General features: G+C 37.4%; 1 protein-coding gene across 5 annotated transcripts in view; it reads left to right on the top strand.

Moving 5' to 3' along the window:
- Positions 1-19596, top strand: part of LOC150098127 (DIS3-like exonuclease 1) — a 412479-nt gene that overhangs the window by 83340 nt on the left and 309543 nt on the right. For all 5 annotated transcript variants that reach the window (XM_090406105.1, XM_090406104.1, XM_090406103.1 and 2 more), the window contains exon 5: positions 12270-12414. In XM_090406105.1, the coding sequence (XP_090262231.1) occupies positions 12270-12414 (145 nt within the window). The remainder of the gene's footprint in view (positions 1-12269; positions 12415-19596) is intronic.

The following is a 19596-nucleotide window of genomic DNA, read 5'->3' as shown; positions in this document are numbered from 1 at the left end:
GACTGCAGAGTTTGGCGGATAGAAGAAGGAGAGGTGATATGATTGAGACTTTTAAACTGTTGAGAGGTGGTTACAGGGTTGACACTGGGGAGTTCTTTCGCTTGGTTGATCAGCGGGAAGAAGTGATGACAAGAGGCCATCCCTGGAAGTTACGAAAGGAAACTGTGAGCAAGAGGGTAAGGAGTGGTTTCTTTGTGTGGAGGGTGGTTGAGCCGTGGAATGCATTGCCTGATGGAGTGGTGGGAGCGAGAACGGTCAGTGACTTTAAAGAGTGGTATGATAAACTTTGTGTTTCTCAGGGGGGGGGATCTCCCCTCGATGAGTCTTGACAGACTTTATGTCTTAGGAAGGACCTCCCTCGATGAGTCTTTTGACTCCTTGGAGGCCTGAATAATAATAATAATAATAATAATTATACTTGCCCCACTGTTACACCGGATTGTGGTTGTTTTGCATTTGTAACAAACTTTGTTTGTGTGCTCTGAAGATGCTGGATATAATACCAGTGAAATATTAGCTTTTAAGTTAATAAATAGTTATTTTCTTATCAATCTGTGTTCGTATCAATACCGCTTAAATCCAATTCAACAAAATGTATTGGAATGTTCTTCTTATTTAGTAAGTTTTGAAAGTAGTGATCACACCCTGGTCTAGTGGTTGTATTAAGAATGTTATATTAGGCGGCAGAAAATAAAATTCCACATTCGGGTGTTCTAAAACAGGATGGGCAGGTGCATTGTCTATAATCAATAAAACTTGAAAGTTCAGATTTTTATTTTTATTTTTTTTCATCAAATAATGTTTAACTTCTGGAACAAAACAATGATCGAACCATTCATTAAAAATTTATTTTGTAACCCAACCTTTTTTGTTTGCCTTCCGGTGCACTGGTAATGTGTTAAAATCCACACCTTTCATTGCCCATGGTCTTTGAGATCGATTAATGAGTAATAGTTTTAAACATTTCGAATTGTAAACAAGAAATGATTGTTTAGCAAACAACTTAACCCCTTCCAAGCAGCTTTATATAGGCCCTTCCTATATAAAGCTGCTTGGAAGGGGTTAGGCGGGCCTCCAGTAACGGATCAACTTAACTTCGAGGAATCAACATCAAGTGTTGGTTCTTTATTTTTTTTTGCCACAATTGTCTACATTCTGTAGTGTAGAGTAATTCCTGATATTTAAAATATCGAGGGGGGGGGAGTTCCCTAAAATTCAAGTTTAAGCACATATGTACCGTTCTAGGAAATGATAATTATAATGAAATACCCTTTTTAACAGAACTGAATTCAAGTAGAAATAAAAATAAGCGCCATTTGAACAATGTAAAATCAAAATATGCCATGTAAAAATAAACTGCTTGTTTTCTAAACTGTGTTATTTTGAAAAAAGGCCATGTAAAAAGAGAATTAGCTGTATATAATTTCATCAGAGCAAGTGTTTGGATACAAGTATTGAAACAGTAGTTTGGTGATAGAAAAGAGTAGAAGTCAAAGGCAGTACACTCAATGGCATTATAATGCCAAAGGACACAAGAATTCCCTGCTACACTTGAAATATTCGTTATAATTATTATAAGGAATATTTTCCATTTTGAAACTGTCTTGAGCATACCATATATTTGTAGCATATTGAGGATGTTGTAGAAGTGATGTGATTATACCAGGAAAAGTTACAAGTCACAGTCAGTTCAAGAACAGAGATCTGATTTTGACTATTAAGTTGAGCATTATCATAGGTAAGAGGATAAGAACTAAGGTTTTTTGTGAATTAAAAAAAAAAAAAAAAGACAAAATTATGTTTTTAAAAGCATTAAATGTAACTAGGTTATCACTCTGTCGAAGGATGGCATAGAGATCAATGCTTGTTACACTTATTGGAGATGATTTTGAAGCTTGAGATGTTTGGGTAGGATGAATAGAGAGTCCTGTCATCAGCAAATCTGTAAATGGGATTTGTGATAGAACGTCATTCGTGTATATGAGAAAAGAGGTTGTGGGAAAATAAGAGCTCCAAGACCTGCACTTGTCAGAAAATCTGAAGAGAGATTTACTATTTTCACTATTTTGCACTGAATGACCTAGAATTCTTCTTTTTGTAACTGGCATTCCATTAACAAAAGGAACAATGCAGACCATAAGATGGCAATTTAATGAAAAGCCCTCAATGTCAAAGCCTATCAGATGTTTTTAAAATATCAGGTGCAACAGCTTAAATTTCTGCAGACCTTTCTATAGCACTCTCCACAGGTGGGTGATGTAAGCAAGGGAATCTGCTCTGGATCTGACTGTTGGAATTCCTGTTGCTGGTCACTTATTAGTTGACAGTTCTCCAGGTGTTGAAGATGTTGACTGTTGATGTTTTGCCTCTTGTTATTAGCATCAAATTTGGTTGTTTCCCATTTCTTTTCTCATTATATTTTTCCTCAGAATGGCTGCTGTTTCTATAGTTTGCTTTGTAACTTGGTTATTTGAGCAGTGAATAGGCACAATTCTTGCATTTTTTATGGCTTACCAACACTTTGAGGAGGAGAGGTATAATTTTTATTAATAATATTGTACTCAAAGTTTTCTCATCCGTGATAAAACTTTTAGACAGTTGATAAAAATGTCAAACTTAAACTTTTACAGTCACTAATAAACACAACAACAATATTAAGTTTAATGGGCTGTAGTTCTCATGCTGTTCTGATGGATTATTTTTCTTCTGCTATTGTTAAGGAAATAGGCATGTGCCTACCAATGACCATAATGGCTTGTTAAGTTTGATATTTAACAAATATTGAAGCAGATGAGCTAGTTCAAATAATGAGTCCTTCCTTCTCCAAGATCTATCAGCCTGGTGTATATAGCATAGTGCACAGTGCTACCTCTATATTGGATGAAGAGATAGAAGTGCATGAGGCAGTTCTAGAGCTATTGCATAACTTGGATAAGAATTCAGCAACTGGGACAGATGGTATATCAGCATATGTGCTAAAGGCATGTTCATCTGAATTGGCTAGGCCCTTGACATATTTGTATAATTTCAGTTTTTTCAGTATTTTCAGTATTAGTAATTTTCACAGCCCAAGAAGTAACCTTAAGGAGCCGATGGAGTGTTAAGGGCCTGTGGAAATTACTAATAAACTAAAACCTTTTAACTCTAGACCCCCCCCCCAGAATACATGGACTTCCAAAAATCCATAAACAGAATGTGCCATTACGTCCCATTGTGGACGGCATCAATTCCTCCACATACAAACTAGCCAAAGTGCTCACACAATATACTGGCAACACACCTTCACACATTAAAAATTCAGCCCACTTTAAAGCCAGTATAGAAAACCTCTCACTCCAACACACTGACATAATGGTCTGTTTTGATGTCTCTTCCTTATTCATCAATGTTCTACTCAAAGATACTTTGGACCTCATCCAAGGCAAATTTCCTCCCGATATCTCAGCCCTATTTCAGTTCACCATGAACTCAGACTATTTCGTTTGGCAAGGAAAATTCTACAAACAAATAGAGGGGACTGCCATGGGTTCTCCACTCTCCACACCTCTGGCCAACTTCTTCATGGAGACCTTCGAAGAAAAAAAGCCTTAAACTCGGCCCCACTTAAACCTATTGTTTGGTTATGCTATGTAGATGATGTGTTCGCTATTTGGCCACATGGCCTAGACACACTCGAAAACTTCCTCTCACACCTAAACAATCAACACCCCAGGATCCAGTTTACCTTAGAAAAAGAAAACAATAACAATCTCCCTTTCCTAGATACTCTGATTACACGTCAGCCTAGTGGATCCCTGGCTTTCTCATTTTACAGAAAACCTACACATACAGGTAGATACATTCACCAGCGTTCACACCATCCCTCCTCCCAACAATATGGGATTATAAAAACCCTATATAACAGGGCAAAATTAATCAGTTCAGATAACAATGCCCTTACTACTGAACTTATTCATATTCTTAACACCTTTGTAGCCAATGGATACAATGCCCATAAAATCCAAAAAAATATTAAAATCAGTTAACCCCCCCCTCCCCTCCTCCACAACAAGGATTACTCTAAATCTGTCACTATTCCTTATATTCGTGGTACTTCTGAGAAGTTAACAAAAATCTTAAAAAAATATGACTTGACAACTTTTTACAAACCATATCAAAAATTGGCATCTCTATCCACTCTCCAAAGGACGAGCCACTTCCTCTAGACCTACCTGGAGTTTACCAGGTCCCTTGTAGTTGTAAACTGTCTTACTGTGGCCAAACAGGCAGGACTGTTAATATCAGGATATCTGAACGTAAGAATTATATCTGTTTCCACCGTTATAGCCACTCAGGACTTGCTGACCATGCCTTGGACACCTGCCATAAAATACGTTGGAAGAAAGCTTCCTTACTGCACCGCAGCAAGTTTAAACATCAGAGATTATTCTTAGAATCAGTCTCAGCCTTAAAAAATTCCCCAAACCTCAATAAATTTGGATGCATGAAACTACGCCAAATATGGAAGGCTTGCATTCTTAGAACATCAGCCCAAACAGCTAAGATTAATACCCAATTTGGGCCACTAAGTGGCACCCTTTAGGACTCTAGGACTGACTTCAGTTGTTTTCTTCAGCCATTTTTGCTCAGTGTTAGTGCCTGCATGCACATTTCATTAATTTTTATATCCTGAAGATGGTAATGTAACATTACCAAAATGTTGGAAGTATTAATTAAAGTTATTTAGTTAATATAATAATACATGTTGTTCTTTCCTTAAAATTAACAGTTATGTATCACCAACATATAAGCTTATCTACAAGTTTAAGTGACCATACCACCTTAGATTAGCCCTACTCACACATCTTTGAATGCTAAGTGTCAAGTTTCTTCCTAATATTTTCATTTTTAATAATTCTTCCATTAATACCAGCTGTTCACTCTTCTAACTTTTCTCAGAATATCTATCTGTGATCTCCAGTTTTTGGTCAACTGTGTTATTTCTAACCCAACTCTAAAATCCATAGGTTAAAATTGGTGATTAGTATTGTCACAACACTAGATTAGTGTTGTGACTACTTTTTTTTGTATAAATTTATTTAGCATATTCCCTACTACCATACATTTATCTGTTTCCATATTTAATTTGCCATCTTCACTGAAAACAGTGCCTAAAACAGATGAAATCTCACTTGTTTTCTATTGATAATGCAATTGAAGTTTTCCCATATGTATATTTTCATGTTTTTTGTCTTTTTATTGCTGATTTTTATGCCATATTTGTTACAGCTGTTCTGAAAACTTCTACTGAATATGTTTAGAGTACATCATCTGCATAAAGCAAGAGCTAAGCTTGATAATCTTCAGTTCTGATATAAAGTTTAATGCCACTTAATGAATAATAAGAGTGAAGATAGAATGCACCTCTCCCTCCCTCCCTCTCTCTCTCTCTCTCTCATACCTGATTTTACATCAAACCATCTTTTTGTACTTCTTTCAGTTCTAACTGCTGACTTACATCTTAAATATAGATTATGTATTGCCCTTTATAACATTCCATTTTTTACATATAACTGTAGCAATTTGAACAGCTTTTTTCTCACCACCTTGTCATGTGCTTTTTTGAGATTCGTGAAACTTCAGTTCTTATTATACAGGGTGATCAAAATTTAAGTATCCCTGTTTAAGACTTTGTGTAGTACAACCCAGTGATCCAAATGCTGCAAAACTTCATGGGAATACATTGTGCATCATGCAGAAATGATATCTGAGAAGGAAAAAAAAAGTAGTTCTAAAATTCACCATTGGGGCTGTATGATGTACTGAATTTAGATGTTGTACTTTTTTCTGTGTGTGTAAGGAGAAAAGCGACACAAGCATAAATAACACATTATGCATTCGTGGGCTGTACTGTTCAATGTGCTTCCCTTCTTAGGTATGCAGTTTGGTATGCCACAAACTGCATCCTTTGCACAGTGTGTTTAATGGCAGAATAAAGCTGGTCAGGACTGATGTTGTGCACATGCAGTGTTATGCCATCTTTCAATGCTGGCAAGTTATCAGGATGATCCCGATAAACCCTGTCTTTGAGAAATCCCCAGAGCCAGAAGTCACAGCATCAGATCAGGTGAATGAGGTGGCCAGGCAGTGGGAAACATGTGGCTGATCATTCTGACTTCCATGATATGTTCTTGAAGAACCTGCTGTATGGATTGATCAATGTGTAGGGGCCCATCCTGCATGAAAATGACTGAATCCATGCACATGTGCTGCTGCTGTGGTACAACAAAATTATCATATCACGATACCTCTTGGCATCAGTAATTGAGCAGGTCACAGGACCCAATTGGCAAACTTCCTCAAAGAAGAATGGTCCAATGATAAATGAAGCTGTAAACCCACACCAGGCAGTATAACTTTGGGTGAATGCAAAGGAATTTGTTGGATTACATGCAGGTTTTGCATAACCCATACATGGCAGCTGTGGGCATTCCCAGCTCCGTTCTGGTGAAAGTGAGCCTCATCTCCTCACAAAATCATCCACAGCCATGCAGCATATGACCCCACTTGAGTAAGGAATGTTAAAGCTAATGTCAGTCAACTTTCAAAGTCCTGCGGGTGCAACTCTTGTCAGGGTCATCTTGAATCGATAGAAATGCAGAATCTTCTGTAGAGTTTTTTAGACAGTTGTGTAAGGAACATCCATGTGCACTGCAGGGCCAACACTGTTATTCACATTATGTTGGAGGTTTAATGGACTTTTTTACAGCACTCACAAAGAATTAAAATAGAATTTAATAATTCCTATATTTCGTCCTAGTCACTAGGACATCTACGGGGATTACAAAGACAATTAATGTAACATGCACACAAAAACTTACAATACTAAGCCCAACCACGTGGGTGACAATAAAGTCCTATCTAGGTGGAGCGCCCTCTAAGGGCAGTTGTAGGTGGCCTGGAATGTAAGGTGGGACCTCTGGCGATGACTGTTTCCCAAATCTTCGGAAGCTTAATGCAACCGTATTTGTTAAGATTTGGTTGGTTTTTGAGAGCTGCTGCTGCTTCTAAGAAAAGTCTCTCTTTCTTGAATTTGCTGTGGTGGAGCATGGTGGTTTTTTTCCATGATACTCTGTGGGTGGTGTCCAAAACATGGTCAGCCAAGCCTGAATGGCCATAGTTGTGTTTAACGATGTACGACTTGTGTTCCTCTAGGCGGATGGATGCTGATCTGCCTGTCTGTCCAAAGTACGCAAGCTTACAGGAACAGGGTACTTTGTAAACTCCAGGCAGAGAGAGAGGAGGGAGCTGATCTTTCGTAGAACGGATAAGGGTAGCCAGTTTGCGGTAGGGCTTATATGCTGTGTGTAGGTTATACTTTTTTAGTATCTTAGCTATTTTTTCCGAAGTGCCACGGATGTAGGGTATGGTGATGGCATTTTTAAATTCTTGTTGATGAGAGGGGCGGGGAATGGGGGAGGAATTGATTATTTTTTTGATACTGTGTTCGCTGTAGCCATTGGAGAGGAAAGTTCTGTGTATGTGGTTAAGCTCAGTAGTGAGGGCGGTTCCACTGGAACAAAGATTGTGGGCTCTCTTGGTAAGGGTTTTAATGATGCCATATTGTTGTGAGGGGTGGTGGTGGGAGAGTTTGTGAATGTATCTGCCTGTGTGTGTGGGTTTTCTGTATACAGTGAAGGCAAGTGTATCATTAGGCAGGCGCGTGACTAAGGTGTCTAGGAAGGGTAAACAATTGTTCTTTTCCTTTTCCATAGTAAACTGGATTCTTGGATGTAGGCTATTGAGATGACCAAGGAAGGAATCTAACGTGTCTGGGCCATGAGGCCAAATAGAGAACACATCATCTACATATCTTAGCCAGATAGAAGGTTTGAGTGGGGCTGAGTCTATGGCTCGTTTTTCGAAATCTTCCATATAGAAATTGGCAAGGGGGGGTGAGAGGGGGGAGCCCATGGCGGTTCCCTCTATCTGCTTGTAGATTTTGTTATTCCAAGCGAAATACCCAGAGTTGATGGCAAAGGAAAAGAGATCTAAGATGTCAGGGGGAAAAACGTTTTCTAAGAGAGATAAAGTGTCAGTTAAGGGAATATTAGTAAACAAGGAGGAGATATCAAAGCTTACTAATATGTCTGTATTATTCAAGGTTAAATTTTCTGTGAGGGTTGAAACAAACTCTCCCACCACCACCCCTCACAACAATATGGCATCATTAAAACCCTTACCAAGAGAGCCCACAATCTTTGTTCCAGTGGAACCGCCCTCACTACTGAGCTTAACCACATACACAGAACTTTCCTCTCCAATGGCTACAGCGAACACAATATCAAAAAAATAATCAATTCCTCCCCCATTCCCCGCCCCTCTCATCAACAAGAATTTAAAAATGCCATCACCATACCCTACATCCGTGGCACTTCGGAAAAAATAGCTAAGATACTAAAAAAGTATAACCTACACACAGCATATAAGCCCTACCGCAAACTGGCTACCCTTATCCGTTCTACGAAAGATCAGCTCCCTCCTCTCTCTCTGCCTGGAGTTTACAAAGTACCCTGTTCCTGTAAGCTTGCGTACTTTGGACAGACAGGCAGATCAGCATCCATCCGCCTAGAGGAACACAAGTCGTACATCGTTAAACACAACTATGGCCATTCAGGCTTGGCTGACCATGTTTTGGACACCACCCACAGAGTATCATGGAAAAAAACCACCATGCTCCACCACAGCAAATTCAAGAAAGAGAGACTTTTCTTAGAAGCAGCAGCAGCTCTCAAAAACCAACCAAATCTTAACAAATACGGTTGCATTAAGCTTCCGAAGATTTGGGAAACAGTCATCGCCAGAGGTCCCACCTTACATTCCAGGCCACCTACAACTGCTCTTAGAGGGCGCTCCACCTAGATAGGACTTTATTGTCACCCACGTGGTTGGGCTTAGTATTGTAAGTTTTTGTGTGCATGTTACATTAATTGTCTTTGTAATCCCCGTAGATGTCCTAGTGACTAGGACGAAATATAGGAATTATTAAATTCTATTTTAATTCTTTGTGAGTGCTGTAAAAAAGTCCATTAAACCTCCAACATAATGTCCTCACAGCACTTAAGCCTCTACACAAGGAATGTTATTCACAGTCTGTTCCACAATGGCAGTAACAACTTCATTCACTTGTGAATGAAGTTGCTACCACCTGGCAGAGGTTGCAAAACAACTGATTGCTTTGCAACCTCTGCCAGGTCTAACTCCCAGTGATCCCATTTCTTCAAAATGGCTAATCATTCATCGTAGAGCAAACGGAATAGTGGCCCTTGTCGGCGTTTGTTCAGACGACAAAATTCGTAGAGCAACAGCATTGCAGTTGTTTAAGTAGTACAGCTTCATGAGCAAATCACATTGGGACAAGGTTAGTGGCATCACTGTGGATATTATTAACAACCAGAATGAAGGAAAAAATCTCTGTCCATCTTTTTAAGCCCTCTGGGCACTTGCTGAGTTGCATGATATGCATTTAGTGTTTACAATGCCCCCTGGCAGTGAATTGTGGAACTACTTTTTTCTCATCATTTTCACATGGTGTACATTGTATTCCTGCAGCATTTTTTTATATTCATTTGTATTCCTGCTGCAGAGTTTTGCACCATTTAGATCATTGGATAGTGCTCCACAAGGCCTTAAACAGGGATAGTTTAATTTTGATCACCCTGTATTTCTATGAATCCTTAGCTGTCTGTTGTAAAGTGAAAATCTAATCTTGATAACCTCTATTTGACTTGAACTCAGATTTCCTTCAAGTTTCTCTTCCACAGTTGTTCTTAGCCTCTTCTCAAGAATGCTTGAGTAATCTTACCTGGAACATTTATTAATTTTATCTGTAATTTTTGCATTCAGTTCTGTTTTCCTTTTTAAAGATGATAATTGAGAGCTGTATGTTAGTCATCTGGGATTTGACTACTGTAAGTCCTGAAATTATACAGTGGTGCAATCACTGTAAAGCTTTTATATCTTCATATTTGAACACATTTCATTGAATATCATGTGCTTAATCTGCTTTTCCACATTTCAAGGTTTTGACGCCTTTTTCTTCTTAAAATATTGATATGTACTCCTGATTGCATTTCTCTTGAATATATTCCACCACTATTCTGGTTGCTTCATTTAACACCCTTTCAAAGTAATTACTCCAGATATCCAGATCTAGAGTAATTACACTACTCTTTCCTCAATTTCAAATTTTTTCAATAGCATTCAGAACATTTTGCCACCTTCCTTGATATTTGTCTTCTCTTTCTTACCATAGTCTTCCCATGACTTTTGTTCAGCTGTTTTTGCACATGGCTTCATTTTCATACATTTTTCTCTGTATTCTCTCAGCACACATGCTGACTCACTTGCTTAAAACTTCTTCAATATACTTTCTTCTTTTCCAGGACTGCTTGTTTAACATCTGAGTCCATCATGGAGTTTTCTGATTTTTGTGTCCTTTCAGACAACCTCACCATATACCTCTCTGGCTGACTAAATAAGTTTTCTTCAAAGTTTGCCACTCAGACCCCAAGGTTTGATTCTTGTTTCTGAAATCTTTTATTTTTCTTTGAATAATATTTATATTTACAGTAAACCCTCGATTTAATGGATATTCAATATTAGCACTGTAATAACAAAAAAAAAATTGTTTTACACACACTTTTAGATACGAAAATGTGTGTAATAAAACTGTCACAAAAAGTCACGCCACCCGACAAAAGAACAATTACAGTGCGATTGGTGTGATCATGTCCTAATCATTCACTGAACATGTTTTATGAGCAGTGATTCATTTATGTCAGATAAATTACTAGTGTTTTTCCAACATATGATGACTTATTCGCCAAAATTTGTTGAAAATAACAGGAAATTAGTAACAAAAAATCACCTGTTAATTTAATTATAAGCAAATCCTGACCAATTCCTGACTTTGAAATTTACCCACATAACATTACTTGAAATTGTCTTCCAGTCAAGAAGTTTTTTATCATCATGTTTGGTGTTGAATGCTATCGCTACTCCTTTCTTTCCTTAATCACTATTGCCCATATACACTATCCTATTATTATTAACATCTGACCTCCATGGAATTAGAGACTCATCGTTTGTTACTTAGCAGGAGCTTGCCTATTTTAGTATTCTTAATTTCATTAACACCAATTATGTCCACTTGGTATGTATATATATATATAGTTCTGCCAGTTCAACTTTACATTGATACTTTGTATTTTTATGATGCCTATCTTGAGTTCTGCTGACACTGAGTTCTAATAGATGATGTTATGCGCTGTTCACCCTGATTCTCCTGATGAAAATGGGGGGGGGGGACTTTCTTTAACCAAATGATGCCTCAACTAGCATGAAATTATTTCATCACATTGTACAATGATATTTGTTTCTGGTTTAAGCTAGTATAGAATACAGTTTGCCAGTAGAGAATATAGTTTTTTTTTTTTATTATTATTATTATGCACTTCATTGAGAAGTATAAAGATGTGGACTCATTTTTCAGGATTCTACAATTCACATTGTACTTGGAAACATATGGTTTATCGATCTCAAATTGCCTGCCCATTCTCATCCATTCAGTATCCAGTAGATACCTACTAGTGGGGGGGGAAGCACATCGTATGAAGGTGAGGATTGAAATTAAGTTAGAATTCCTTGGCAGGTTTGTACATTCCTTAAAGGTTATGTGTCTCCTGCCGGTTATTTAACTTTTACCTTTAATTAGTCCCTTAAGAATTTAGTGTCTAAGTTATTTAATATTCTTTTAATGTTGTCTCTTTTTTTTTTTTTGCTGAAAAACCACGAGGCATGGAGGGTGGGGGAAGACAACCCAGAACCCCTTATTTCTAGAGACTAAACAGTATGTGTCATTTCAGGCCTACACTGAGCAGTGAATATTATCTACCACCTGGTGAGTCTAGTTACCATTTCCTCCAACTATGCTTATTGTGTATGCAGAGCCCTTTTTGTGGAAACAGGCTACACTACAATGTTTGATGCTCAGTTTACATGATTTTTATTTGAAGCATATTCAAATAAACTAGTTTATATTAAATTCATTGGTAGGTCATAACCAATTTAAGATTCATTAGTTAATGAGCAACTTGAAAAAGCTTAAACAAATTTTGTATTACTAGTTTAGTGAACATGTGTGTGTACTGCAATGTTTTCAGTAGATCTTATAACATAATAAATAAAAAATTATTTGATTATGTTAAGAAGTTTCTTTTATTATGCAGTTCATTGAGAAGTATAAAGATATGGACTCTTTTGTCATGGTACTGCCATTCAGAGTATACTTGGAAATATATTGGGTATCACTTAAATTTGCTCAAGAATTATACGATTCAATCACCTTGAGTATCGTTATCTGTCATGATGTGGGTAAGTACCATTCCTTATTTTGTTGAGTATTACAAGTGGTTCGCCATTACTGATATCTAGGCACCATATCATGCTTTTTTTTTTTTTTAACTTTACTTTGAGGAAGTGCAATCCTAGCAGAATTAATCATTATTTTATAGTGAAGAATTTATGGAGACATAGCACATATGTTGGAATGATTACTTATAATTAAGAAAGTAACATTCGACATTTTGATCCGTGCATTGAGGTCATCATCGGCAAACATACATATGTACAGGACACAAGCTGCATGACACTACACTACACAAAAATAAGATAAATCTCTAAATGCTTGTTAATAATTTACCCTAGCCTGACCTCTGGTGGAAAAAAGAAATAAATTCACAGAACATAGTCTTTTCGTACTACTATACAGATGATAAAAAAAATATAGCAGAACTACATTAAACAATTTCTAAAGTCCCCTCATATTAGAGTTTGCTTCTGTTTGGTGTTGTTCTGGATGCTATATGGGTTGAAGATGGGTCCTCCAAATTCTTATGCATGAGTGGATATTCTCACTATGAAGAAGAGATTTCCTCCCTCTTACAGGTGCTGTAGTTTGATGAGAACTCTTAAAAGTACATATGTGTTAAGGTATGTTGACGCGTATTGTGTGTAAACTCAAAGTTGTAGTGTAAATCCTTTTCCAAGCAGGACTCCATGCTGAGAAGTTAATCTAAAGCTGCCAGTAAGAATTTGAACATTGTATAAAGTTTGATTTGAGCACACTGATTATTATAATTTATTACACCCTCCATGGAGTTTGCAGACTCATCCTGGAAGGTTCATTCAATTGACAACATATTTATCATACTGAACCTTAAAATCCTTAACACTCCCTACACTAACGTGTTCTGGTAACGTTCCATTCATTCACAATTCTCCATTAAAAAAATCTACTCCTCAGATCCTTCTTTACCACACTTACATAACTTTCAGTGACAGCATCTCGTTCTTCCCCTCTCACCTTCTACTCTTTTTATAATCCCCTATGGATTAATCTGATAAAATTCCCTCACTAACTTAAACGTTTCTATCATATCTCTTCTTTACCTCCTATCCACCAAACTCTGCAATCCATGTTCCTTCGATCTCTCTCTCCATAGCCAACATTCCAGAGTCCTGATATTGTCTTAGACTCAGTGAAAACCAACTAACTAAATCTGAGTGCAACAGTCCAAGTGTGGTCTGACCTGTGCTTTATACAGTGACACAACTACATCCTTATCACTATATGTCAGTATACTTCTTATCATAGCGACACTATGATGTGTAGTCTGTGCAGCACTTGCAATATGCCTTCTAAACTTCAGTCTGCTGTCAACCATCACTTCCAAATCTTGAATCTCATTCACTTGCTGCAATGCAGCGCCATCAATATAGTACACAGCATTATATTTCTACACTCCAAAATGCAATACCTTGCGCTTATTAATATTAGAACTGTAACTCCCCTCCTTTGTCCATGTTAAAAGTCTATTCAAATCTTCCTGAAAGGAATTAACATCTTAAATAAAATTCCTGAAAGGAATTAATTAACTTATAATTCTCCCCAATTTTGCATCATCAGCAATCAACTGAAGATTCCCAGTCAGCCCACATGATATATCATATACACTATTTAAAAAGCCTTTTCTCAGCACAGTTCAAAAACACCACTACATTCACACACAATGTTCACTCAAAACATGTTGAAACCAATTAAATTAATTGATGTTTATAACAGACTTAAGTTATTGATAACATAATTGGGTTGTAATACAAGCACAGATGTACAGAAGTTGTATCCAACAGTTTTTATGAGGGACCAGAAGACATGATTTCCATTGACACAGTGGATTGCAAATTTATAACATCATAGGGTGTATGATTAGTGTGTTTTCCTTATATTAAATTATTATTGTTAATTAATCTTGTGCTGTTCCTGAAAATCTGAGCAGTCACTATTAAGAGACAACCATTTTATCATTTTAATTAAGAGATGAATTTGTTTTCACACCGCATTACATACTGAGTTTGTGAGACCGATCTGGGTTGTAACAGAAGCACAGGTTTTGTACAAAAGTTGCATCCAACAGTTTTTATGAGGGACCAGAAGGCATGACTTCCATTGCCACAGGTTGCAAATTTATTATATTTTGCTCAATTAGATTTAGTCCTTTTTAATAATGGTTTTGCAAGTATTGCTAGCTTCCATATAGGCTGTTAATGAAGTTGGAGCATTTATCTCATACCCTTTACTATAAGCTGTTTTCTTTTCTTGGACTGTGCTAGCATACTTTTTGGAAAACCATGGCTTGGATATAATTCCAACATAAATAATTTCTGTAACACGATCACAAGTATAAGCTGGAGAATGAAAACAGTAGTCTGACCATAGAAAGGAGAAGTGAAAGTCTCAGGTCTTCCTTGGTCATAGTCTCAAAGTATACGAGGCTAAAAATGGCTGTGGGGGAGGATATTCTAGAGATCAAACTTGGATGAGATTGTAATCTGAATTATCAAGAGAAGCAATCACCTCAACAGTGTACCTGAAAGAAGAACTGGTTAAGAGATGATCCAGAGTGTTAGATGAGTGGAGAAGATTGTCAGGGATTCGATTCTGACTAGGAGGTGAATGGCTTGTTTTAAATCATTATGTACATTATGTAGAACAAATACCTCTACTTCTCTTCCAGCTTGGTCAGTGGAATTGAAAAAAAAAAAAAAGGAAGCCAGTTAGAGTTGTGGATATTAGTCACCAAGGAAGATGACTTCACTGTTAGTGAATTTAGATGGCATGAAATCAAGCTTCAAGGATAATAAGCTGAAGAGGTCAGAGTGATTTTCAGAATTTGGGAGGACAGTAGAGATGGCAAATGAATGAGAAATAATGAGGCAGGGAAATTTTAAGCCACAGAGGATCTAAAAGGGGGAAATTCAAGATCAGGCATCCTCTGGCAAGCAATATTGCATTGTGCAAAAGCACAAGTACCAACCTTGTGGCAGAAGGAATCATACAGGGTGTAGTTTGAATAATTAACATCGGCTGTGGTGGTTGTGGTAGAGATTTGGGGTTCAGACATAAAAGGAGATTAGGTTTGGATGTCTGCAGGTGATGATCTGCATCATTTGGGTTCCTGTTTATACCATCAGTGTCACTGAAGTGATTTTGGAAGAATTTTTTTTTGTAAGATTTTTGAGTGAAATTTATTTTACTGCAGTAACACTACATTTATTACATTTATTTTTCTCAAAAAGAACAGGGGAATATATGGTGAGAGGAGGTTCTTAGACATGTCGATGTGCATATCCAGTCTCCATGCCATAACATGGCTTCAACAGTGCCCCTTGCATATCATTACACAGCCTCCTTTTGTGCATGACCTGGCAGTGTAGATGGTAGCAGCATTATGTGTCAGCAAATCAGAAAGCCTTCTAAATATATTACCATCGGTTCAGTCATGTACACTGTCAAATGGCCAGTGGACTGCTTTACTGCCGTACACTCAAAAGTGAGGGAGGTTCTGGATCTGTACAGTATATTTGGCATGCCCTGAAGTGATACCACTACATGTTTAAATATTGGGAAGGGGGACAGAAACTGGAAATCCTGCTCTTGGAATCAGTTATAACTCTTTATATCTTATTCAGGATCTAAAATGGCATCAATGAAATGCAAGTCATCTACCATGTAGTAAGCTTAGTTGGTATTTTCTCCACTTAGGAATTTTCTCCTTCAAATAATGAAAACTTCAGTTAGACCCATCAATGGGTGACTGTTTCAAATGACATCTGGCATAGCATTGTGTAACTGTGCTGTTAGCTAAAACCTTTTCATTTTTGGGTTACTTTTTAAATGCCAAAACACTAACCATGTTTATCCTTGGGAAATGCTATTACTGATTTCAGACTTAAATGTTCAGCTCAATATAAAGAGTCCTTCTTATTAAATAGATTAAGGAAATTACAACGTACAATAGAATATAGATTAAAATAAATTTTAATACACTTCCAATATTTCGGTAACGTCACGTTGCCATTATCAAGGAACTTAAATTTCCTCCCGATATCACAGCCCTATTTCAGTTCACAATGAACTCAGGCTATTTTGTTTGGCAAGGAAAATTCTACAAACAAATAGAGGGGACAGCCATGGGTTCTCCACTCTCCCCACCCTAGGCCAACTTTTATATGGAGACTTTTGAAGAGAAAGCCTTAAACTCGGCCCCGCAAAAACCAACCACATGACTTCGCTATGTTGATGATGTGTTCGCTATTTGGCCACATGGCTCCGATGCACTCCTCTCCTTCCTAACACACTTAAACAACCAACACCCCAGAATCAAGTTCACCCTGGAAGAAGAAAAAAACAACTGCCTTCCTTTCTTAGACACACTAGTCACCCGCCAGCCTGATGCAACTTTGGTTTTCTCAGTTTATAGAAAACCCACCCACACAGGCAGATATATTCACCAACAATCTCCCCCCCCTCACAACAATATGGAGTCATTAAGACACTACACAACAGCGCTAAATTTATCTGTTCAAATGACAATGCCCTAACCACAGAACTAAACCACATTCTCAACACTTTCTTAGCCAGTGAGTGGCTACCCCCCAAAAAAATCCAAAACATATTGAAATCAATAAACTACAACCCCCGCCCCCCTTCGCAACAAGGATTACTCTAAATCCATCACCATACTCTATATCCGAGGCGCCTCAGAAAAAATTACAAAAATCTTAAAAAAACATGACTTAACTTCTTGTTTCAGACCATATAAAAAATTGGCATCCCTTATCCACTCCATTAAAGACCAACCTCTCCCCCCCCCCCCCAAGACCTACCTGGTGTATACCAGGTCCCTTGCAGTTGTAAGTTGTCCCACTTTGGCCAAACAGGCAGGACAGCAAATATCAGAATTTCAGAACACAAGGACTACATCTGGTTTCACCAATACAGCCACTCTGGTCTTGCAGACCATGCGCTGGATTCCTGCCATAGAATACGGTGGAAGAAAGCAACGATAATACACCATAGTAAATTCAAATACGAAAGACTATTCGTGGAATCAGCCTCAGCCCTAAGAAACAATCCAAACCTAAACAAATTTGGTTCCATGAGACTGCCTCATATTTGGGAAACCCACATCAGAAGACCTTCAGCCCAATCGGCCAAGAATACCAGCAATGCCCACTCAGGAGCACCATCAGGACTTTTAGGAGAAAGAGTAGCTTCCTGCTTCATTCCTCATTTACTGTGTGTTGTGCTTGCATGCACGTGTCTTGTATTTAAGTTCCTGTGATAATGGCAACATGACGTTGCCAAAATATTGGAAGTGTGTTACAATTTATTTTAATGTATATTCTATTGTACATTGTAATTTCCTTAAGCTATTTAGTAAGAATGTATAACCAACGTCTAAGCCTTTTCACGAGAATAAAGAGTCCTTATTGTAATGTATTACAACTATAGTCAAAAATTACTCTAAGTATATCAAAATAAAAAGTTTAATTCATCAGGTATTATTTACTGTAATTACATGCAATCATCATACTGTCAAAAATCCAGTATTGTCTGATCTTATGTGAAAATCTACTTAGATTTATTAAGATCACATAAGAACAATCTACTAAGATCTTATGTGATCTTAGTAGATTGATGCACTTCTAACTGCATCAGACCACCTAGATCAGGGGTGTTCAACCCGTCGATTGCGATCGACCGATTTTTGGTCGATCTCTTGTGTATTCCTCCTTACTTACAGATTTAAATAAAACTGAAAACATAATATTTATTTATTATTATTTTGTATTCTTTTTAATTCGCTTTAAGTGTATTGCTATTGTTTATTTATTTTTCATTAAAATTGTCAAATCAGTAATTTTCTTATAAGTCCGGGTAAATGAATTAATTTGGATTAGTGGAAGTCAAACAGCGAGCTGAGTGAATATGATTATAAGCAAAGTGTAAAAACTCGATTGCAGCTTAAATATTAAATATTCCAAAGCACATTACATCGATTTTTTACTTAGGTTAAATCCCATGTGAATATTATAAAAAAATAAACTTTGTTTGTCTCTGTATAGTTTGTATTAGATGTTTTTGTAAATAACTCTTTTGAAGCTAACTGTATATACTGCTTTAATAAGAATATGTTAGAGTCTTAAAAACAAAGGCAATGTTTTTGTTGCCGAAGCTGTACATGGCGGCATTAGAAAGATTGTTATTGAAACTTGTATGTATGAGAAAGACTTGCAGGCTCTAAGTGTAAACATTTCCGAAGTCAGTCAGAAAGAGTTCAAACAACTTTTCAATGGCCGGCAACTTACAATCAAAAGAAAGCGGAGGAGAGCCAAAGGCGTGCCGAACTTGGAACTTAAGATGAAAGACTCATACTGATTCTTTGGGGGTTGCCAAACTTCATGCGAGGTCTCAGAGTAGGCCTAATAAAAAGGGACTGAAGCAAGCAGAAGGGGTCCCGGTTCCAGAATTGCTGTCAGAGAGGAGGCCACCTGATCCAGAGTCGCCGTCAGAAAGACTGCCTGGATCCATGTTGCTTGAGAGAGGAGTTTCCTGCTTCCAGAAAGGAGCTTCTTGGTTCGAGATGTCGCTAGAGAGAGACTACTTCTAGGCCGCAGACAAGATTTCAAATTGCCAAAAGAAAGAGTTCCAATTGCCGGAGAAAAGTTTCCAGGCCAGGTTAATGTCAGACATTCACCAGTGTGTTGCATTTTCATTACAATTTGATGAATCAAACGACTTCACTGATATTGCTCAGTTAATGGTATTTATTTGCATGGTATTTCAAGATTATTCAAGTAAAGAACTTCTGAAAATTATTGCATTATTGGGAAGGACTAGGGGAGAAGACATTTTTTCGACATTTGATGAATTTGTGAAACAACACAAACTTCTGCTTTTTAAACTTGTGTCTATTACTACTGATGGTGCTCCTGCAATGATAGGTAATAAATCAGGCTTCATTTCATTATGTAAAAACAATGACAAATATCCAGGTTTTTTAACATACCACTATTATTCACCAACAAGTGCTGTGTAGTAAAAGATTAAACACAAAAGATGTTTTGGATATTACATTTAAAATTGTAAATTCTGTTCGCGGAAAAGCCCTGCAATGGTGGTTATTTAAATTACAGGCAGATGATGATAGA

This window comes from Typopeltis vanoorti, chromosome 16 (genome assembly GCF_054136105.1).
Source record: "Typopeltis vanoorti isolate ZY-2024b chromosome 16, IOZ_Tvanoo_1.0, whole genome shotgun sequence".
Lineage (NCBI taxonomy): Eukaryota > Metazoa > Arthropoda > Arachnida > Uropygi > Thelyphonidae > Typopeltis > Typopeltis vanoorti.
Note: the sequence above shows the minus strand (reverse complement) of the source record. Positions and strands in the feature narration are given on the sequence as shown.